Source organism: Mesoplodon densirostris, chromosome 2 (genome assembly GCF_025265405.1).
Source record: "Mesoplodon densirostris isolate mMesDen1 chromosome 2, mMesDen1 primary haplotype, whole genome shotgun sequence".
Taxonomy (NCBI): Eukaryota; Metazoa; Chordata; class Mammalia; order Artiodactyla; family Ziphiidae; genus Mesoplodon; species Mesoplodon densirostris.
The window spans coordinates 111,199,692-111,224,154 of NC_082662.1; the positions used below are offsets into that span (position 1 = coordinate 111,199,692).

Consider the following 24,463-nt stretch of genomic DNA (forward strand, 5'->3'; position numbering starts at 1 on the left):
GAAGCACAAGCTATGGATTCAACTAGTTGTGGGTGTTTGTTGTTTATGAGCTGGGAAGGAATAATAAAGCCGCAATCAAGATCACACAACACAGGAAAGTTTACAAAAGGAAAAAATATTTTGTTTTAAAATCTTTGCTACATGTCATTATTTTTGCCACTGTAAGGCTCAGCACAGATGCCAGCAGTACAGAAATGGCCAACAAGGAAAAAAAAAGACAATCAAAAATAAAACCCTGAAGGAAAAGCAGAAACAAAACCCCCAGAGCATCTTCTCCCGCCCCTCCCCTTCCCCAGAAGCCCTATAATAACTGTACAATATTATAGTCCTGATCACATTTAAAAACAGCTGATTATTAAAAAACAAGGATTTCATTGGAAACTCAACTTTTTGGTTTCTTAAACTGTGATATAAATATATACGTATATTGTATGTGTGCACATAGAATAAAAAAATAAACTGTCTCCTTTTCCACTCCACTACCTGGCACCAGATTGGAGACAAAAGGGAGGGAAACCTAATGACATTCTTCAGCCTCTCCAAGGCCACCTATGTTCCTCAGTCCCCTATGGCTACATTTAGTATGTCTTCTCCTTATTCAATCTTGCACTTAAGATACTGGCCTGAGCCAAACAAACAAAAAAAAGGCCGATACACATGGCTGTTACCTGAGGAAGGGAAAGAGTGAGAGTAGTAACCTGTATCCGCGTTTATATGGCTATAATTAATTGCTAAGTGACCCTGTCGGGATGGGAGTCCAGGTCCCATCTATTACATGGATTTATTACACTTGTACTATAAAGCAAAATCCAATCTCAAGATTGGAAAGGGAGCAAAGAGGAAAGAACTATAGGCCCAGAAGAGACCTAAATCTCCGTTTCTTGCAGACTGGATACTTTGAGAATGGTATGAAAGAGGTTACTTTGCAAAAAGGCTTGGTATTTGGTTTAAACTCCACCAGTGAGGATTTTCACTGGGACTGCTAATCCAAGAAGCTGAGTTTCCATGCATATATAACCTCTACAGAACACACATCATATGTGATTCTGACAGAAAAATGCAGCATTATCCTTATGGCCAAGTAGGGGGTTTCTAAAAGTGTTTATCTTGCCAGCCTACTTCTGTAATGTTTGCAGATCTTCCATATAAGGTGAGAGCACCAAAAGCAGGAATGACCCAGCTTTATCACTGTATGTGTTCGACGACAGACCAACGATTTCAATAGAAGACTTTATATATTTGCTTATAGTTGCCTATTGGCTGGGCATAGATATAAGTGCAGCAAAGATATTTATTTAAATATTCTTTGGCTGCAATACTAAGTGGAAAATACCTGGAAGAGTTAACTCCTTAGGACTCTTTAAAAAACACAAAGACAAAATCTGGGACAAATTTTGCATAACTCCCCAACAGGGAGAAAGAAACACAGAAATAAATGTGCACGTGCTCATGCACACACATGTGCACATGCATGCACGCATGCACGCACACACACACACTCTTTCCTTCTCTCACACTTCCTTACACGTTTCTTTCCAGAGGAATTGCTCACAGGCAGCAGAAAGAGCCTATGTTCACTTCCTAAAGCCCCATGTATACCTACCATGCTTCATGGTCCTCAAACATGAGGACATTTCTCCCCTCCTCCACCTTATTGAGAATTTCTTTCCAGAAATAAGCCATAGTATCCAAGGCAAAGAGTGGATGCCAGGTTCTCTAACCTGCCCCTTGACCCAGCATAAATCATCTCTGCACAAAATTTCTGGTCAGGAGACATAAGGAAAGGCATTCTTAACCTTATCCAGTCTCAATTTTTCAAAGGGTCCCCAAAGCCTTGAGGATTCACTCCATTTCTTCTATAAATGTTATCTCAGAGAGAAACAAGGAAGACAAGGGAAAGGTCAGAAGGAAAAGGGGGTATACATCAGGGGTGAGGGAAGGGAAGGGAGAGGAACTTTTATTCTGTTTATAGTAAGATTTGGATTTTAAAAACAAATGGTGATCTTTTTTTTTCTCCCCCACCCCTTATCCTCACCCCAATAGTTCTATTCTGAAAAGGAGGGAAACATAGTCAGATCAGGAAATTCTTCATTGTTGTAACTGTTGCTCTGGTCTCCCAGCATGGACAGCATCTCCTAATAAGTGAAAAAGAATAAGTTTGGGTCACACACCTTGATCCTTTACATTTATCAAGCTGCCTCCCAACATTCCCCTGAACTGTCATCTCTGGCCCCAGAGAGTTTCTGCTGTGCTGAGTTCTCTTAGCCTTCCTTACTCCCAGCAACACTGACTCCTTTAGATGACCTTTTTTCCTAGTTCCTTCTCTGTCTTTCTCCTACAGTTCCACATTTTCCCTCTTTTCTAGACCTCAGTATTTTCAAAAGGAGAAAAATCTGCTTGTCACATTTCATAAAACCCCCCTCTGGATACATATGGAGTCTCTCTTATCCTATTATGTTTTCCACCAAAACCTTGTTTTGCCTTCTTTCGACCTGTGTTTTAAACTAAGCTCCTCCTTTGTCCCACCTGAGATTACTCCACTGACTCTTGCAGTCCCCTCAGGATGTATGTAAATAGACCTTTAGAGCTGTATTCAGTATTTTTATACCTAAAGTACTATCAAGTGGGCACATGGTTCTCCGTGAATGGGCCAAAATTACTTTTTTTGATGTCTTCACATGGCGCTTCACATCACTAACGATGGTCTGGTTAAAGGCTGTGCAGCACACTAAGTTCACAATCTTTTCAATTAATGACATCTATTCCTATATGTCTTTTCTTCTCTTCTTACTAACCTCAGTCAAACACCTGAATCCATGCATGCTTTCTTCTGTCTCTCCTCCCTGACTCTCTCCCAGTTTCTGGTTTTCTGAAGTCTGTTCACCCTCTCACCTGGAAGACCTCTGGCTGGCCAGGTTGCTGTGCTGATGGCTGTTGAACATGTTGCTCATTAGAACTTGAACGATGATGAGGCTGCTGGCCCTGCCACTGTGGCCAGACACCCACACCCTCTGCTGTCCGTGTCTGGAATTGTCCTGCAGTCTGTCCAGTCTCAGGAGCTAAAAATACAGCAAGGAAGAATAAACAACTTCAATCTGCTAGCTCCACTAGAGAGGAGAAACTAGTATATTATCACATGCAAATCATTGATTTTACCTAGATACTTTCTGCCCTTCTTTCTGCAAGTCAATGCCTCTTCTATTTCAAACCCTGGTCTCAGATTCACTTTTCTTCTCTAGGTACCCTTTCCAAAGAGTCCTTTGCTCATTCAGACTATACTTGCATATTATTAAATTTATAATACTTTACATGCTTTTTGTTATATGTGCTAAAGTCTTTTTCATGTGGGTATGTTTTATATTCCAAATGGACTGTCACCTTGCATCTTCCTATAATTAAGTCAGTACAGCTGTGACAAAAGCAAGCCATTTTAACTACGAAATTCTTTCTCTTTTTTTTAAAATGAATTTATTTATTTTATTTATTTATTTTTGGCTGCGTTGGGTCTTCATTGCTGCGCGCGGGCTTTCTCCAGTTGTGACGAGCGGGGGCTACTCTTCGTTGTGGTGCACGGGCTTCTCATTGCAGTGGCTTCTCTTTGCTGTGGAGCACGGGCTCTGAGCACGTGGGCTAAGTAGTTGTGGCTTGCGGGCTCTAGAGCGCAGGCTCAGTAGTTGTGGCGCACAGGATTAGTTGCTCCGCGGCATGTGGGATCTTCCTGGACCAGGGCTCAAACCCGTGTCCCCTGCATTGGCAGGGGGACTCTTAACCACTGCGCCACCAGGGAAGCCCAAAATCCTTCCTCTTTAGTGGTGTGATTTTTCTCCTTCTAGTCTGAACTCACCAAAGTTGGATCCACGATTGGTGAGACTTGGGTAGGCAGCGGCACCAGGTGATGCAGTGGAAGCTCCAGGGAGGGACATGGGGTTGAAGGAGGATGGAGTCTGAAAGTTGCCTACACCAAATTGGGAAGAACGAGTCTTGGCTGTAGCCTGGGTAGCCACCTGCTAAAAGAAAGAAAGGGGTAGAGAGCAAATGGAACATTAACATTATTGCACAGGCCATTCCTGTGAGAGTTAACGTTACCTCTGTCAATCACTGGATTCTTTTTGTGGCTTTTTGTTTTGTTCTTTTTTTTGCAGTATGCGGGCCTCTCACTGTTGTGGCCTCTCCCATTGTGGAACACAGGCTCCAGATGTGCAGGCCCAGCGGTCATGGCTCACGGGTCCAACCGCTCCGCGGCATGTGGGATCCTCCCGGACCGGGGCACGAACCCGTGTCCCCTGCATCGGCAGGTGGACTCTCAACCACTGCGCCACCAGGGAAGCCCTCACTGGATTCTTTTGAGCCAAGCTCATTACTTATATGCCATTGTATATTTCTTCCAATTAAATCCCCATGTCCCTTGGCGCTATTTTTAGACACTTGTGATAAATTGCAAAAAACAAAGAACCATGGGATTAGTAACAGTACACGTTTAGAGTTGTGAAAATTAAACGAAAATGACTTAAATGAAAGCATTTTATAAACTGTAAAGTTATATATAAAAACTAGAGGTATTAATAATAGTATAGCATTATATATAGAGAAAAAACACTTTGTATCATTTTATTTAGTCTGGACCACATTTGTTTGTTCCTAATGATGGTTTTTTTTTTGGTAACTAAACATTTTTCTCACTACAATAGTAATGCATATGCACTGTGGGATATTTTCAAAAGGAAGGAAAATAAAAAGGAAATAATCATCCATAATTCTACCACCAAAGACCCATGGTTAACATTTTTGGATAACTTCTTCCAGTTTTTATTTTCCTATGCATTTGTTATACAATGACGTCATACTGCATATAACAATTCTGGAGCTTACTTCTGGTTTTGGCTTTTTTATTCAAGATATTACTTATGCAATATAAGTATATATCAACATATGACAGGACATTAGCTTTAGCCTTAACATATATTTTAATATATACACATATATACTATATGAGGATTTTTCAACACAATATATATATTTTTTGGTAAACAGATATCACTGTGTATAAATTAGTGATTAATTTTCTCCTTTGTTCCTGTATTTTGTAGCCCTAACCAAAGTGGAAACGTCTCAGAATTTACTCCAAAACAAATCTGAAACTGAAACCTGTTCAAGATGTTTATGAGCAATTTTGATTTAAGGTGAATGTGAAGACCATGGACTCTGAGATGTTTGTATTATCTATGGTTTTTAATTATCTAGCTGCTCCCAATAAAGATAAAAATTGGAAGGAAGGGGATGGGGGGGGTGGAAAGAAGATGTCTAAGACAGACAGCAATAATTTTACATATGTAGAAAAGCCTAACCAAACAAACAAAAAATACACAAGGGACAGACAGATGAGAAGGTTTACCTGGGCAGAGAAGCCTGGGCGGGTGCTAGGGGTCCAAGCTGGGGCTGCTCCCTGGGTAGGATTGGAGTGGCGAGAAATCTGGGCCAACATCTGCCCTGCAGAAGCTGATGGCTGGACAATGGTTACAGGAGGGGCCAGACCACTATTTCTACGAGTGAACAAATAGTGAGGTAAGGATTAAAAAGGTGCATTTATCACAGAATCTAGGAATCACAGGACAATCTAGTGCTATACCTAGATTCCCTTGACTCCCTGGGGTTAAGGAAAACTTGATAACAGAATTTGGAAAAGACGAGAAAGACTGACAGTCACACACTGATCAGGACACACAGAGATGGAACCTAGAACATGGCAACAGGACAGGTGCAAAGAAAAAGGAGGAAGAAAAGCAAGCTTGTCTCATCCCAGGCCTACAAGTTCCACTGCTTTGTCTGAAATAACCAGAGAAAGTTAGGGAAGAATAAAACTTGGATTCAGTAACTGAATCCCTCAGTTGCCAGGTAAAGTAGCACACACATATGGGGCTCACCTGAAATTCTCTGCCGGCCGGGAGGTAGGAGGGAATGTGTTGCCCTGGGAGAATAACTGTTGGGTGGCAGGGACAGTGCTGGAGGAGATGCCTTTACTCTGATCTGTGGACCAAAAGGAGTTGGGGGAGGGCCAGTCAAGGGGCTGTAGTATATTAGTTCAGCAAGTTCCTATTTACTCATGAGGTATTAGGATTAAATGGAAATATACTGGGACACTACTGATTGGGCAATTGTAGGCCCATCAGTAAGTGATGATAATGAGAATTTAAAATGAGAATAAGGAAGAAACATACCCGTATTGATGTTGGAGTAGATTTCTGAAAATCTTGGATCTCTATCTTGGGCAAATAGACCCTCTGACTTCTCGAGGGGCTTGTTGTGTTCTGGCCCTGTGGTTGTCACAGGCTGAACAGAAACCTGTGGAAATACAATGATAAAAATAAGAAGAAGATAAGAAAAAAAAATAAGAAAAAATAAGAAGGTTTAACATGACAACTCAATAACCCTAAAATTCATGTAAAGATACATATATACTCTAACTGGCTCTTAGGGATACTTCTTAAGGAAATGCTCACCATCCTTCAAAGAAGACACACTAACCTGGGAATGATTGTAGCTGGCTAGTCCATCTCTTCCTGGTACCACATCCAATTCTGTTTGCTGTTGCTGCTGCCTATATGTTAAAGGCAAGTAAAGAGAGAAACGGGAAAAGAGATTTTTAAAAAGAATCTGGGGAAAGGGCTTAAAACAAACAAATAAACAAAAAAGTGGGACTGTATACGGCCACCACCCCAGGCTAGTCACTGCTCAATAAATGATTCTTTGACCATTTCTCACCTGGGTGCCAGCTGCCCTGAGCCCATCTCCAGGGATAAATTAGCTGTGGGACCTAGCTGTGGCCTCTGGATTGTGTTGGGCAGTGTAGGCCGTGGTTCCTGGCTAGAGTTCCTAGGAAAATGAAGAGTAGAGAGAACAAAGAAAAAAAAAGTATCTGACTCTGTTTGTACATAAGACATTATAGATTCACCTGTACATGGGGTAATCACTGATAAATTCCCCTTTCAAGTCCAATCCTACGATAACCTGTAACTTCAGATTCAGCAAATAATTCACACTACAGAAAACACGGTACAAATAGAAACTATGTCCTATGGAACAAGAGTTCATCCTGTTTGGGCTCTAACTCCTTCCAGGTATTCAATACCTAGTCGTTGTGGATGTGTGTATGTATATGTTGTATATCCATATATTGTGTTTTAAAAAAAGCATAAGTAAAAAACTGAAAGTACACAATGAAACATTAACAAAGACTATTTCTGGATAGTGAGAATTTTTTTCCTTCTCTTTACTATTTTCAATACTTTCCGAACTTTCTACAAAGAGTATTTATTACAAAATAAAATATTAAGAATCAACTAAAACTTACTGTAGTGGGAAAAACTTGTAGTATGCAAAAATGGGGAAAGCCATTATTTCCAGGAACAACTTCTTAAAAAGACTTAAACATTTCAAAATTTAAGCAAAACAGAAACACAAAACAGTTGTTGTTCTGTAATATAAAGACACAAAATCAAAAACCCAAAAAACTACAATGACCTGAGTCTTAAGTTAATGAAAATTTCTAACTGAATCCACTCTGTTATACTAAAATTAATTAGCAAAGAACTAAACTTTACAAGCCCTAAAAGTTGAATTGGAGGACAGAGACTCAATGTTGTCACCGATATTATTCACACTTGCTAATTATTTATAATCAGATCTTCACACGTGGGTTTAAGGCCAATTCTACACAGATAGATTAAATGGAAAAGAAGTACCTTGACAACCGACACCCACTAGGATGGGTACAATAAAAAAAGACAGCAAGAATATGGAGAAGCTGGAACTCTCATACATTGCTGATGAGAATGTAAAATGGTACAGCAGCTTTGGAAAACAGTTTGGGAGTTCCTCAAAAGATTAAACATAGAGTCACCATGTGACCCAGCAATTTTACTCCTAGGTATATACCAAAGAGAATAAAAACATATCCACACAGGGCTTCCCTGGTGGCGCAGTGGTTGAGAGTCCGCCTGCCGATGCAGGGGACACAGGTTCGTGCCCCGGTCCGGGAAGATCCCACATGCCGCAGAGCGGCTATGCCCGTGAGCCATGGCTGCTGAGTCAACGCGTCTGGAGCCTGTGCTCCGCAATGGGAGAGGCCACAACAGTGAGAGGCCCGCGTACCGCAAAAAAAAAACCCAACATATCCACACAAAAACTAGTACACAAATGTTCATAGCAGCAGTCTTAGTAGCCAGAAAGTGTAAACAACTCAATATCCATCGACTGTTGAATGGATAAACAAAATGTGGTATACCAATACAAAGCAATATTATTTGGCAATAAAAAGAAATGAAGGGGCCTCCCTGGTGGCACAGTGGTTGAGAGTCCGCCTGCCGATGCAGGGGATACGGGTTCGTGCCCCGGTCTGGGAGGATCCCATGTGCCGCGGAGCGGCTGGGCCCGTGGGCCATGGCCGTTGGGCCTGCGCGTCCGGAGCCTGTGCTCCGCAGCGGGAGAGGCCACAGCAGTGAGAGGCCCGCGTACCACAAAAAAAAAAAAAAAAAAAAAAAAAAAGAAATGAAGTATAGATACATGCTACAACATGGATGATCCTTAAAATATTATACTAAGTGAAAGAGGCCAGTCAGAAAAGAACCATATATTATATGTTTCCATTTATAAGAACAGGCGAGACACAGAATAGAATAGTTGTTACATAGGGCTTGGGGAGGATGACCGTTAATTAGTACAGGATTTCTCTGGAGGTAATAGTTTTTTTGTGTGTGTGGTAATACATGCACAACCCTGTGACATACTTAAGAAACTGTACACTTTAAATGAGTAAACTGTATGGTATATGAAATCTATTTTAATAAAATTGTTTCTTACAAAGCTGAGAAAGTTCAAAGGGAAAAGAATCAAGGAACAGAGAAACAGAAGCTAACAAAAGAGTGAATATAGCTATGCTCTAAAGCAAACTATGGTCTGTGGGCCAAATCCAGTCCATTGCCTGTTTTTGTAAATAAAAGTTTACTGGAACACAGCCATCTTTATTCATTTCATTTGTCTAGAACTGTTTTCATGCTATAACAGCAGAATTGAGAAGCTGCAATAGAGACTGTATGCCCCACAATGTTAAAATATTTAGTATCTGGTCTTTTACAGAAAGTTTGCAGATACTTGCTCTAGAAAAATTTCCTGTCAGACTAGAGTGATAAACTGGTGTATAAAACAAAATCCTTTCTAAAAAGGTTGAAACATAAAGTTGAAATACAGTTGACCCTTGAACAACACAAGGGTTAGGGGCACCAATGCTCTGAGCAGTCAAAAATCTGAGTATAACTTATAGTCGACCCTCCGTATATGCAGCTCACGTAGTACTGTAGCATTTACTACTGAAAAAAATCTGCATATAAGTGGACCCACACAGTTCAAACTCATGTTGTTCAAAGGTCAACTGACCAAACCCTTCACATTTCAGAATCTAGTCTCTAAGCTACTGTTTGTTAAAATTTTACTCTACCTGTATAAATCAACTATACTCTAGTAAAAAATTAAATTAAAAAAAATTTTTACTCTACCTGGATGAACTACCCCAAATCCTAAGAAGTTGGAAGATGAAGAAATAATGGTGTTTACTACTAGAAAAGTAGAAGAGGAGGTAACCTGATAAGGCTAAGCAGACTTGGCCCGTGAGAAATCCCAACATTGGAAAAGGTCTTTATGGTACATACTTCACATTTGTGTTGGTACAGATGATGTACTCAATTTCATCTGAGTAAGGGTTCTGGAAAGTAAAAGAGCTGGTTCTCATCCAGAGCCATTCTCGGTTCTTAGACCGAAACCGGAACATGACAGATAGCACCTGGCCTTTTAACTTCACCACCTGAAAAAGTTTTCATGCTATCAGTTGAAACCCACAAAAAATTTCCTTTAGACATTTACAACCTTAAGATCCTTGTGTCACTGTCCTTGAAGTAACAGTCTCTAGCAATGTTACTAACAAAACATTTTATTGTTTTGGGGAGTAAAAGTAAGTGACTAAACAATAAGGAGATATATTTATCATGTTTCTTCTCAGAGTCCCAAGCTATCTAACCACTCTTGTCAATATCAAACAGGAGTAACAATTATTCCAGGAGAGAAAAGACTACCTTTCCCCACTTCCTCTGGAAAGTCCCTTAAAGGATATGGGAACAGATGTATATGTATAACTGATTCACTTTGTTATAAAGCAGAAACTAATACACCATTGTGAAGCAATTATACTCCAATAAAGTTGTAAAAAAAAAAACCAAAAAACAAATAAAAACCAAGTCCCTTAAAGATACACTGATCTAGCAAATTAACTAGGAGTTTATAAGTTTAATGACACTGAACATAGCTTATATGCTGCCCCTCAATCCTAGCTTTTTCTGCCAAGCCTGAGAATTTCTGTTTTCATAGCACCCATGAAGGTTTCTATAAATAAAACTAAGTTGGCTTTAGTTTTGTTTTGCTTTTATTTTTTAAAAGAAAGCAATTTTAGATCATTTTAGTTTCTAATCTCAAAGAACAGAAAATAATCTTTTGAACCCCCTCCTTAACAGTAAAAAAAAATAATATTAGCAGCTAACATTTATTTGGTACTTACTATATGTCAAGGACTAGGCTATGTGTTTTTTTCTTTTTTTTATGAACAACATTTATTTAACATTATAAACAAGAAATGACATATGAACATCTACATTTAAACAATAATAAGTAGTCTTTAATACATGTGCTCACTGTATAATATATGCACAATGAACATCATTACATTTGTATACAAACTAAGTACTGGATTTGAAACCTGATTATTACTGTACATATCCATGCCAATGAAGTATAAGCCCAGTAATTCAAAATACCTACACTTTAAATTGCTTTTTAAGAAAAAGTTAAGTGATAACATTTGTGTTTAAGTTGTGTTTAAGTTAAGTGGCAGTAACTGCTGACATTACAATCTGACTGAGAAATAATTGTAACAGAAAACGGGACATACTTCACTTAGCAATAATAAAATGGCACAGTTAAAATACATAAATAAAACTTAAAAAAATCAAATGTGAAACAAAGCATGACACGAACCAAAATGGGAAAAAAAAAGAGAAAAACAACCTTCATTAGCAACTAAATTTATGTACTGAAAAGCAAAAAGAAATACAAATCCATGTAGACATAAGAAACATCAAAATCTAGAAATCAGCAACCAGTAAGCAGCAACTAGACTGCACATTAAAAAGTACCTTTGCTTCTGTACTCTAGTATCATAGCAGCAACTGATGTCAGAATAAAAACCATGAGATTACAGAGTGTATATATGGCCCATTGCTTTGGAATAAACATTTTTCTAGAAGCGATAAAGTGATACTCTGTGGCCCAAAGCGTCAGAATTATGAATTTCATGGATTTAAAGTATACTGTACAACATCTTCTCGCACTGCCAGAAGTCCATGTCCTCAGCTTTGAATGGTTTCAACAGAAGTCAGAATAGCTTTCCTAAGACTACAGTACAAGAAAAAAAAAAAAAAAAGACTACCCATACATGGAATGTGCATGGATGGAACAGGTGATGCTGAGGAATTAGAGAGACAGAGAGACTTTTTACTGCCATTGTCTGATTTCCTCTAGAAGTTGGCCTTTGTGCTTTAAATGCTTTATCTTATATACCCATTGTATCAATAAAAACACTATTGAGGCTTAAAGAGGAAAACTAACCAGTCTAATACAAAGTAAGAGCTACTATCTAAAGCCAAGTCTGTCCTGAAATTAAATTCGCCAGATGTTTTCAGGATCTAGGGCCTGAAAATAAGAGTTTGCTTACAATTAAGAGCCAACTTTCACTTATCTATAAAAGAACCGTGAAATGAATTTTTCAACTACTATCCACTGTTCAGTGAAGTGTAGAATATTTTAAATACTTTAAAGACAGCCCCTTGGATATAAGACACTGAGTAGCCAAAGTCAAACAAAAATACCTTGAACATTATCCATAGTTTCAAAGTACTGGTCCTTTTCTGTTTCTTAAAAATACAGGTTAAGTACTAAAGAACATAAAACTGCAGGGTCTGCCACAGTACTCGATTAATCAGCAGTCAATAAATATTTGTGGAATGAATGTAGTAATAGATATTAGATTAAAATACTATTCCAATCCAAACCAGGAAAAAAAGTTACCTGTTGGAAGCTGTCTCTTAGAAGCTGCTGGTCTTCAGGATGACAGAATTCTACAATATTCTTTCCTAAGAGTTCCTAAAAGAGAAAAAGAAGAGTAAAATTGACACTTTTATGATCATCTAACTTTCCTGAGCCATTAGCAGGGGACTTGGATTTCATTTCTCTTGCTTTTACCCTAGGATTATGGATAAGAGTGGCGGGGGGTGGGGAAAGACAATCAAAAAAAGACGGAATCTGCTAAACAACTGACCTCTAGAGCATTCTTCTTTTTCAGGATATTGTACATTTATTTTAACTGAATTTTTTACAGATTTGAGGTATAATTTAGATAAACTCACTCATTCTAAATGAACTTTATAATTCTAATTTGATGACCTATAATAAATTTACACAGTTATACAACCATTACCACAATTCAGTTTTAGAACATGTCCACTGCACCCAAAAGTTCCCTTCTGCCCGTTTGTAGTCAATCCCTGCTCCTAATCCCTTGGCCAACCACTGATCTGCTTCTGCTTCTTCAGTTTTGCCTTTTCTATACAAATGGAATCATACAGTAGGTACTCTTTTGTGTCTGGCTTCTTTCATTTAACACAACATTTTTGTGTTCATCTATGAAGTTCATCTATGTTGTTCCATGTATCAACAGTATATCCCTTTTATTGCTCATAAGTATTCTAACATGGATATACCACAGTGCGTATCCATTCACTAGTTAATGGACATTCCACTTTTTGGCTATTATGAATAATACAGATATGAACATCTGTGTATAAATCTTTGTGTGAACATATGTTTTCATTTCTCTTGGGTAAATACTTAGGAGTGGAATTGCTAATTTGTAGCAATTAGGTAAGTGTATGTTTAACTTTTTAAGAAACTGCCAAAATGGTTTTCCGAAGTAGTTATACCATTTTACTTATCTACTAACAATGTATGAAGGTTCTGTTTCTCCATGTTCTTACCAATACTTTTTGATGATAGCCATTCTAATGGGCATATAGTGGTATCTCATTGTGGCTTTAATCTGTACTTTCCTAATGACAAGCAACTATTTATATGTCATTCATATTGCTTCTTTGGTGAAATGTCTATTCAAATCTTGTGCCCCTTTTTTACTGGCCGGTTGTCTTAATGAGTTCTGAGAGTTCCTTAGTCTGGATACAAATCCTTTTTCAGTTATATGATTTACAAATATTTTCTCCCAATTTGTGGCTGGTCTTTTCACTTTCTTAATGATGCCCTTTTAAAAGGGCAAATTTTAACTTTTATGAAACCCAACTTACCAAATTTTTTCTTTTGTGAATCATGCTTTTAGTGTCATATAAAAAATCTTTGCCTAGGGAATTCCCTGGCAGTCCAGTCATTAGGACTCGGCACTTTCACTGCTGTGGCCTGGGTTCAATCCCTGGTGGGGGAATTAAGATCCTGCAAGCTGCACAACATGGCCAAAAAAAAAAATCTTTGCCTAACTCAAGATCACAAAGATTTTATCCTATTTTCTTCTAGAAGTTTTATAACTTTGGCACTTACACCTTTATATCTTAGAGTTGATTTCTGTGTACAGTGTGAGGTAAGAGTCTAAGTTCTTTTTGTTTTGTTTTGCCTATGAGTATACAACTGTTCCGTCACCATCTATCGGAAAAGCTTCTTTTCCCCTTGAATTGTCTTGGCATCTTTGTTGAAAATCAGTTGACCATAAATGTGAGAACAGACTCGATTCTCAACTACTGATCTATGTAACTATTCCTACACCAACACCACACTGTGTTGGTAACAACAGCTTTACAACAGGTGTTGCATCAGGTAGTGTAAATGCTGACTTTGTTCTCCTTTTTCAAGATCTCTTTTTCACCAACCTCTTTACAGAAGTCCCTCCTGGCAGCTATAATTTTGAAAGTTTATGTAATGACTTGTTTCTCAATTCAGACATAGTTACCTGGTCTGCTGAATGAGATATCTAAATAAATCATAATAACTGGTGCTAAATTTGCATACTTTATGGGTTACTATGCAACTAGATGATTATATGAATTATCTAAAGGTGGCCAAATCACTATAACTAGTTAAAATGAGCACTCTTGCATCATTATCTGTATTAATATCACTAACAAAAAAGAAATACATATCTGTACCTGCTGCTCCAGCCTGGTTTCACAAGCCATATTTTTCTAGATCAGATGATAACCTTGGTAGGAAGCTGAATTATATTTAGCTATCAACAGACTAGGAACACCTCTTTTTCTGAGTTGGGGCTGACATGTTTTGGCTATCTCTGGAATTATATGATTGAATAATCTCAGCACAGCAAAGGGAAAACAGAAGCCTAAATATCAGTGGTATAATAGCTCCAGCTCCTCACCTGTGGTTGGTAGCCAACAGTAGCCACACAGCGATGATCCACAAAAGTGAAGATTCCCTCAATATTGTGTCGAGAGATGAACTCTGTTGGCTGACAAACATTACTCATGTCTGTACAGTTGGGAGAACTAGTTACCTGAAGGAAAGAGATAAAAATGAGATAAAATGACACCATTCTTTACAGATGTATTTCCCATCAGGTTTCCAATTTTAGGAATTTCTAAACTTTCACAACCCATCCAAAAAGGAAAAAGTGATCATTACAGATAGGGCATGAGGCCTAGCTCCACTCCTACACAAGTACTCTTCACGAACTTTGTAAAGAAAGGTAATAATTCATTCAACCTAAAACCCACTTACTTTCATTTAGCTAGGTGGTATTCACTATTCAGATTGGAAAATTATACTCCCAAGTAACCAAGAAACATCTGTTTTTATAAGGAGAATCAAAATAATTCCAATTCTCTACTGTTAGTCATGTAATGAAAAATGAAAAGATCTCTCTTCTATTGTATAGGAGCAAAAGAAATTAGTTGGAAATAGAAAATCCAGCATTGCAAAGCTAAACGTATGAAAGAGGAAAAGATCTCTCTCTCTCACTCTCTTCAGCTTCTGCTAAATCCAAGAGAAGCAATGTTAACTATGAAGACCATATTCCTCAAAATATTCGGAGTTTTTCAGAATTCTTCATTTGTATTCAGAGAGTAAAAGAAAAAATAACATGAACACATCCTGAAGGAGATTTTCTCCCACTGAAAATGGGTGATATAGATGTGGAAAATTCATACTTGCCTGTAGTCTGCCAATAGCCACTAGGCAAAACTTGCTCCCCTGGCCAGCCTCTGGGTCATCATCTGGGAGGGAGACACCTTCAGGAAGGTGAAGTTAAAAGGTTTAACAGGTATCTCAAACTCAATTGCCTTCAAAAGTCAGATATGTAAAGATTTAAAACACATGTAGATATGAAGAGACTAGGTATGAAACAATACAGACTGCTGAAAGATAAGAATAAAGGTAAACAACCCAAAGAACTTATCATATATATCAGGTACTATTTTAAGTACTTTTATATATATTAATTCATATATTATACTCACATTAATTATAATAAACTGCAGACTACAGGTCCCACTCAAAGTATTCTAAAAGACTATGCTGGCCAAACCAAATACATATGAAGTCAGCCATTTACTCTGTGACCATATCACAGGCAGAGAACGGATGTCTTGCCTAACCTGTGACTTTCAAAGTAAGCAAACAACCAAAAATGAAATTAAACCAAACACCAATAGTTATTTATGTCCTTTGGAAAAGAGACAAGCTAGTGTTTCAATGTTTATGTGGAAAAGGAAGAAGGATGCATTTTCCCTCTACTCTTTGCATATTTTTCTTCTTTTTACCAAGAAAAATAGTATTTCTTTGAGAGCTACACAGGAGTATAAAAGACCATGTATATCTCAAATGCATGGTTTATACAGTATATAAACTAAAAAGTTCAAACTTCATTATGACTTAAAATTAATTTTTCTTAATTACATTTAACTACCATTTATTGGGTGCCTACCATATGCCAGGCACTAGGCTGGGCGCTTTCCTTACATTAAATCTAATCCTCACAATAACTCTATATGGGTTATATTATCTCTAAATTATAGATGAGAAAATTGAGGGGGTTTTTTTCCCATACAAGTCAAGCAACTTACCCTAAGTTATACCACTAATAAATAATAATGCCAGAATCAAACCCAGGTTTTTCCAAATTCAAAGTTTAACCTTTACCAAAATACACCACCTTGCCTCTCTTAGTTTCTATCTCCCTACAACCCCCACTTCGCAGGCACACCTAGCTAGCAGGGAGGTAATAAAATTGCTACGATTTGGAAATTCTGACAAGCCAGGTTAAAAGGTTGATCCTTGTACCCCAACCACTTTTCTCACATTCCCTTTTTGACTTCAAGTTCTAGTAAAATTAATCTGCTCACATCCTGATTTAAAGTCTTTGCAGAGAATATCCCCTTTACAAGTTACTACAATCAAGCCATTTCCCCCTTCTCCATCCAAGTCTTGCTCCTACTTTAGAAAACTTTCCCAAATCAACTGCATTCAATGTCAACTGCTTCTTTGCACACGAATACTTAGATACAGGTATTCAGTATACATTACTATTTGGACATTTAAAAACTACATTCTGTGACACAGCCATCACCAAGTCATTTTCAAGTCTGAGTAATCCATCTCCCTAACTGGAATATAAGATCCATAAAGGAAGGGAAGGAGTCCACTTTTTCTTTCCTATTACAGTTTAAACCAAAGTACATTTCATATACTACAGGTACATGATAAATATTAGCTAACTTTCTTGGACTCTGTGAGGAACTTGCTGCACCCAGGAAGAAGTCACTGTTCAACTTTCCTACCTGCTGGGGGCCAGGCCTTGATATAGCCTGTGCAGTGGACCACCACGAAATGAGGTTCCCCATCCTTCACAGAGCCAAGTCCATTCCTAGAAAAATTACAGGTGTGAGGAGAAAACCCTACCCAGTAACATTTAAAAGGCCATGCTGGCTTAGTACCTTTAACTTTATAGGCTCTTGGGTGTTTATAAAACAGGACGACTGTACTTGGACCTTTCCCACCCAAAAGTGACCAGCATATTTTTTACCTTTGCCAAAGTAAAGCAACTGAAAGGTACTGCAGCAGGAAGAAAGTATCAATAGGTAAAGTGGTAGCCTAACTTTCTTAAACAGGATGAGCAAAAGCTTTAGAAGTTCAGGAAAATATTGCCATAAAAAAAGTAACTGGGAAGTGAGGGATGAGGGTGAGGGCTGCTGAAGGAAGTACATAGTAAAATAGTTGAAAATGTGACGATCTCTAAAGGTACTTGGCCATCCCTTTGGGTTTTTTTTTTACAGCTTAGGATCTCACCTGCATCTGTTTCTTACAAAGCTCAGTCTATTCATGGAGACTGGGTCCACAGAGCTATTGCCACACCTGTTTCAATGAACAGAGAGATTAAAAGCAATTAAGTTGCACTATCATTCATACAACTCAACAAAAAAACAAACAACCCAATGGAAAAATGGGCGGAAGACTTAAAGAGACATTTCTCCAAAGAAGAAATACAGATGGCCAATAGGCGCATGAAAAGATGCTCAACATCGCTAATTATTAGAGAAATGCAAATCAAAACTACAATGAAGTACCACTTCATGCCGGTCAGAGTGGCCATCATTAAAATGTCTACAAATAACAAATGGCGGAGAGGGTATGGAGAAAAGGGAACCCTCCTACACTGTTGGTGGGAACGTATGTTGGTGCAGCCACTGTGGGAAACAGTATGGAGGTTCCTCAGAAAACTAAAAATAGAATTACCATATGATCTAGCAATCCCACTCCTGGGAATATACCCAGACAAAACTATAATTCAAAAAGGTATTATAGGGCCTCCCTGGTGGCGCAGTGGTTGAGAGTCCACCTGCCGATGCAGGGGACACGGGTTCGTGCCCCGGTCTGGGAAGATCCCACGTACCGCGGAGCGGCTGGGCCTGTGAGCCATGGCCGCTGAGCCTGCGCGTCCGGAGCCTGTGCTCCGCAACGGGAGAGGCCACAGCAGTGAGAGGCCCGCATACCACCAAAACAAAACAAAACAAAAAAAAGGTATTATACATGCACCCCTATGTTCACAGCAGCACTTTTCACAATAGCCAAGACATGGAAACAACCTAAATGTCCACTGAAAGAATGGATAAAGAAGATGTGGTACATATATACAATGGAATACTACCCAGCCACAAAAAAGAACAAGATGCCATTTGCAGCAACATGGATGCAACTAGAGATCATTATATTAAGTGAAGTAAAACAGAAAGAGAAAGACAAATACCATATGGTATCACCTATACGTGGAATCTAAAATATGACACAAATGAACCTATCTATGAAACAGAAACAGAATCAGGGACATAGAGAACAGACTGGAGGTTGCCAAGGGGGAGGGAGGTAGGAGAGGACTGGATTGGGAGTCTGGGATTAGCAGATGCAAACTGGTATATGTAGAATGGATAAACAACAAGGCCCTACTGTATAGCACAGGGAACTATTTTCAATATCCTGTGATAAACTATAATGGAAAAGAATATGAAAATATATATATATATATGTATAACTGTGTCACTATGCTGCACAGCAGTAATTAACACAACACTGTAATTCAACTATACTTCAATAAAAAAATTAATTTAAAAAAAAAGTTGCACTACACTATCAAACAAGCTTCCATCAGTTAACAGCCAGATGACAGGCTCTGAATACAACTTGACACAGAAAATTGGTAACAATGCTCCTAACAAGGAAGGATAAAGAAGTCAGGTTTGGTATTTCTAAAACTTGTAACTGTCTCAGAGTTTTAAGTCAAAATGTTCTACATGCTCTGCAAATGCAGAGATTCTCTACATCAGGGGTTAGTATACTTTTTCTGTAAATGACCAGACAGTAAATATTTTCAGCTTTGTGGGCCATACAATCTGTTGCAACTAGTCAGTTCTGCTATTATAGCACAAAAGCAGCTACAGACAGTATGCGAATAAATGGGCATGGCTATGTTCTAATAAAGATTTATTTACAAACAAAGAGTGTGGTTTGTTGACTCCAGCACTATGCTGCAACACAATCTATTTGTTATATTTCGTTATTATTTATCTTGCTCCTGCCTATGTCTCTGCATTAGCCATGTCCACATGTTGCAACACTCTCCCATCCTCTCTTTCTTTCACTTCTTTAATAATAATAAATAAAATTTACACAGAATTTTACATGTGTCATGCACTATTTTAAGCATCTTTACATATATTTATTCATCTAATCCTTATAACAACTTTATGAGGTTGATATAACTCCCAATATTAGATGAAGAAATAAAAACACAAAGCAGGGGGACCCTCCCTGGTGGTCCAGTGGTTAAGAATCTGCCTTCCAATGCAGGAGACGCAGGTTCGATCCCTTGTCAGGGAACTAATATCCCAGATGCTGTGGAGCAACTAAGCCTGTGAGCCACAACTACTGAGACCACCCGCTCTGGAGCCCACGCACCACAACCAGAGAGCCCACACGTCACAACTACTGAGCCCATGTGCTCTGGAGCCTGCACACCGCAACTAGAGAGAAGCCCACGTGCTGCAACGAAGAGCCCATGCGCTGCAACTAAGACCCGACGCAGCCAAAAATAAATAAATAAATAAATAATTTTTTTAAAAAAGCAAACACAAAGCAGTCATTTAATCTGCTCAGGGTCTCAGAAGATAAGTGATAAATCCAGTAGTCTGGGTCCAGAAACTACTCTAAACCACTAAGCCACATAATATTCAATTCTTTAAAAAATTTATTTATTTATTTATTTTGCGGTATGCGGGCCTCTCACTGTTGTGGCCTCTCCCGTTGCGGAGCACAGGCTCCGGATGCGCAGGCTCAGCGGCCGTGGCTCACGGGCCCAGCCGCTCCACGGCATGTGGGATCTTCCCGGACTGGGGCACAAACCCGTGTCCCCTGCATCGGCAGGCGGACTCTCAACCACTGTGCCACCAAGGAAGCCCCTAATGATGGGCTATTTATTTATTTTTTTTGCGGTGCGTGGGTCTCTCACTGTTGTGGCCTTGGGGCACGAACCCGTGTCCCCTGCATCGAGGGGCGGACTCTGAACCACTGCGCCACCAGGGAAGCCTCAATTTTTAAACTCCCCCAGGAAACCTTTCTTAATATCCTATTCATCATTTCTAAGAAGTATCCTCTCGTACAATGTAGTCAATTTCCATTATACAATCTGAATTTATTTTGTGACTTTAAGAGGTGTTTTCTCTAGCTGTGAAGAAAAGTATCACCATCCTTTCTTCAGAATCCTAAAATGTATAGTATATAATTTATTAATGCTAAATATTAAGTGAAAGACATAATAAAGTCTTAAATTTCTACAAAAAAAGGAGGGGTGCAGAAATGGTCTGAGTACATGGATGTTGCCTCGTGATATACTGGGAAAAAACATAGGTATTGGCGTCCGACTAGTATGGATTAAAATAAAACCCTGTATCAAACATTATCTATGTAATCCTGGGAAGTCAATTTCTTTGAGTCTTTTTTTTTTTTAATCAGCAAAATAGTAACCATGAATTCTACCCTATTGGGCAGTTGTGGGAAATGAGATGACAGACATAAAGCACCTATCATAATGTTTGGCATAGGAGGAGTTCAGTAAATGTTAGTTTCCTTAACACTTTATTCTGTGTTACAACTCACGTGGGTCTTGAGAGCTAAATTTAATCTAATTGGAGCTTGGATTTAGAAGTTTAACTCCTCTGACCAGAAATCAAACCCTCAGCTCTTAATTCTTCCTATGGCAAATCACAATCCTCATCCTGACACTCACCTCATACGGCAAATAAAAGATCTCCTTGAGCCCATACACATCCTCATGGAAGACTGCTGACCTTCCTTTTTCACTGTTCCAGTCTTCAGATCAAGGATACGGCCTGAAGAAGGATGTGAAGAACAGTCTGGAGTACATTCTTGTGTATGGGGAAGAGGGAGAGAGAGATACTGGAGGCAAAGATAAGTAAGTAGCCTATTCATGCTCTCCAATCTCCTTGCTTATAAGAGAATAAGCCAAGTAGGAGACAGATTTTTTTCAAGACTAAAACACCTCAGTTCCCATCAGTGAATCTTACTCTTCCGTTCAAAGCACTGGAAATAACTTTGTGCAAGGCAAGACAGGAGTAGAAGTAGGTAAAGTTGGCAAGCAAGAGCAAGGCTATATCCTTAAGTCTGATTATTTTTATAAACACGCATGCATGTGCATATGCACGCACACACACACACGGAGTGAATGTCACTGGTTTAATAACAAATAATTTTATATGCTACAGAAATCTGTCTCATGCTAAAACTGTTCCTCCCTTTATTATACAGAAGCCAGTGGGAACTTTTGGGAAAAGGAAGAACTAGGAAAATGAAACCCATAAAAACATAAATGAAAGCTAAATACCAACATTAATATGACCATAATGGATTTTATTTTAATTACCAGTTTTAATCTGCTTCCACATTAAAATTTTTTCTAGATCGCTTAGGAGCAGATGTGACTTGTTTCCTTCAGCCAAACTAGGGCAAAAGGACTGAATAACATTAAATGGGGGGGGGGGTGGAGGTGGGGGCAAAAACAAGACAGAAAGATAGTATAAATACAAAAGAAAAACACCTTATACACTGATAATCATCCCCCTCTAAAATAAAAATCTACTATCATAGAACCTAATAACAAGCCAAAGCCAAGCACAACTGGATAGAAAAAATACCAGGTATTTACCCATACAAATGAGACAGAAAATGGATAATTTCATTCTTCTGGAATGGCTGGAGGGGTGGGGGTGGGGGTTATTGTAGGCTTGGCCTTTACTGTGTATTTACACTAATATTAAGATCAAAGTAAACTTTTTATGAGCACTGTAACTAATGAAACATTTTCTAAAGATGAGCTACAAAATATATTACCTGCATGTGGATAAAAAGAACAGATTATATTCATTAAAGGAGAAAATTCTAAAAGTTTTGCCAGATTCAATCAAAAAATTTAAGAGTTAAAACACCTCTTCTATCTCAGAAAAAAAAAGAAGAAAGAATTTGGCATTCATTTTCCATCCACATTAACTCATACCTGTCAGGGCATTTTCCGAAGTGGAAAGCTGCTCACGAAGTTTGTCCACATCATCTGGGTGCACCTGATCATAGAGTGTGCTACCAAACCATTCAGACTGCGGCTGGTTCAAAACAGGGGTCACTGAGTCAGAGACATATACCACCCGGCCTGTCTCACATGAGACAATAAACAGAAAGCCATCTGCTGCCTCCAAGATCAAATGTTTCAGTTCCTGCCCAAGGAAGAGAAATATAAGTTAATACTGAACTCTTCTAAAAAACCAAATATTATTCATGGAAAGAAGTAAGACACTTCAGGCCATATGTATCTCTCCATAAGTAATTGCTGGCTTCTGTCTAATCCACAGGCACAGCTTTGCAACCTAAATGTAACTACCCTCACGGACAGAAGAGTTTTTTCCAATAGGTATTTCCTCAATGTGTCTATGTCACTATCCACCTCCTCCTCTTTACCTCAGAACTCAAGACAGGGAATAAAAAGGCTTACCATTAACAATACTTGAGTTCTTGGGCTTCCCTGGTGGCACAGTGGTTAAGAATCCGCCTGCCAATGCAGGGGACATGGGTTCAAGCCCTGGCCTGGGCAGTTCCCACATGCCGTGGAGCCACGAAGCCCATGCGCCACAACTACTGACCCTGCACTCTAGAGCCCGCTCGCCACAACTACTGAAGCCCCCATGCCTAGAGCCCATGATCCGCCACAAGAAAAGCCACCACAATGAGAAGCCTGCGCACCGCAACTAAGAGTGGCCCCCACTCGCCACAACTAGAGAAAGCCCGTGCACAGCAATGAAGACCCAACACAGCCAAAAATAAATAAAATAAATAAATAAATTTTAAAAAATTATTTTTTAAATAAATAATTGAGTTCTTGATCTCACTCTCTCTGGTCTCTTTTTAGGATCTTGCTCTATAAATACTGGCGTTTTTCTCTCTTTCCCCTCAGATCTTTTTTTAAAAAATTAATTAATTTATTTATGTATTTATTTTTGGCTGTGTTGCGTCCTTGTTGCTGTGCGCAGGCTTTCTCTAGTTGTGGCGAGCGGGGGCCACCCTTTGTTGCAGTGCGTGGGCTTCTCATTGCGCTGGCTTCTCTTGTTGCGGAGCACAGGCTCTTGGCGCACAGGCTTCAGTCGTTGTGGGTCACGGGCTCTAGAGTGCAGGCTCAGTAGTTGTGGCGCATGGGCTTAGTTGCTCCGCCGTATGTGGGATCTTCCTGGACGAGGGCTCAAACCTGTGTCCCCTGCACTGGCAGGTGGATTCTTAACCACTGCGCCATGAGGGAAGTCCCTCCCCTCAGATCTTAAACATGATCAAGTTTTCTCAATTCTATACAAAACTTCCCTCAACTTTGCCCAATTCATCTTTCAGCGCCAAGCTTAAATTAAGAGTAGGGTTACACTCACTGGCTCTACTCTCTTACTTTTCACTTATTTCTCAAACCCACTGCAATCTTCACTCTAAACCACTACATTCATGTTTTTTCAGGTTACTAATGTATTCCTAACTGCCAACTCAAGTCCCCTTTCCTGAGTCCATATCATTTTACTCAATCTCACTGCATATCTGATAGTGTTGTTCATTTTATCCTTTAAATATTATTTCTCCCTAGCTTCTATGGCACTGCACTCCAACTTATACTTCCTTTCCAAATGTGCCTTCTCTGCTTCACGTTCCCTTTCCTTTGTTCAAGTCTCAAGTGTAGGCATTTCCAAGGTTCTATCTTAAGTTCTCTTCTCTATTCCATACTCTCTTCCTGAGAAATCATATCCACTCCTCCACTAAGAAATGATACCCAAATCTATATGCCTAGACTTGCCTAAAGTCTATCAAGCATCTCCAAATAGACATTTTACCAGCAATTCAATTTCAACATCTCAAAACCTGTCATTTCCCCCTTCAAAAATAATCCTCTGTGCTCTTCTAGCATTCCCTTTCTTGATTAACAGTAACCCCTTCCTCTCAGGATACAGGCCTCAAAACTCTAACTCCTTTTTCTCACACTCCAGGGATAACTCAGTTTTATCAATTTTATTTTCAAATACAACGTCACTGTCCTAGTCATCTCATGCCAAGACAAATGGTCTTCCTGCTTTCACTGGCTCCAATCCATCCTTAAAATGCTACCACATTTTTTATAGCTCCCCATTGCCTAAAAATTAAAATCTATATTATTTAACATAACACCTAAATATTCCATCATCAGGTCCCAGTCTACTTTCCTATTACCATCTCC

The 24,463-nt window shown here is 39.0% G+C and overlaps 1 protein-coding gene across 4 annotated transcripts in view; it reads right to left on the reverse strand.

Annotated features, from left to right (window-relative positions):
* Positions 1–118: 118 nt before the first annotated feature.
* The window catches only part of ARNT (aryl hydrocarbon receptor nuclear translocator), a 66,465-nt gene continuing 42,120 nt past the window's right edge, over positions 119–24,463 (reverse strand). For 2 of the 4 annotated variants that reach the window (XM_060090491.1, XM_060090489.1), the window contains 16 exons: positions 22,226–22,439; positions 20,942–21,044; positions 17,452–17,517; positions 16,944–17,029; positions 15,319–15,395; positions 14,528–14,662; positions 12,166–12,240; positions 9,702–9,853; positions 6,760–6,870; positions 6,523–6,595; positions 6,216–6,339; positions 5,922–6,024; positions 5,393–5,540; positions 3,845–4,004; positions 2,893–3,059; positions 119–2,135 (listed from right to left, as the gene is read on the reverse strand). In XM_060090491.1, the coding sequence (XP_059946474.1) occupies positions 2,046–2,135; positions 2,893–3,059; positions 3,845–4,004; positions 5,393–5,540; positions 5,922–6,024; positions 6,216–6,339; positions 6,523–6,595; positions 6,760–6,870; positions 9,702–9,853; positions 12,166–12,240; positions 14,528–14,662; positions 15,319–15,395; positions 16,944–17,029; positions 17,452–17,517; positions 20,942–21,044; positions 22,226–22,439 (1,884 nt within the window). In that variant the 3' untranslated portion in view covers positions 119–2,045. Of the gene's footprint in view, positions 2,136–2,892; positions 3,060–3,844; positions 4,008–5,392; positions 5,541–5,921; positions 6,025–6,215; positions 6,340–6,522; positions 6,596–6,759; positions 6,871–9,701; positions 9,854–12,165; positions 12,241–14,527; positions 14,663–15,318; positions 15,396–16,943; positions 17,030–17,451; positions 17,518–20,941; positions 21,045–22,225; positions 22,440–24,463 lie in introns of all 4 variants that reach the window. The other 2 variants (XM_060090490.1, XM_060090488.1) reach the window with 1 other exon arrangement.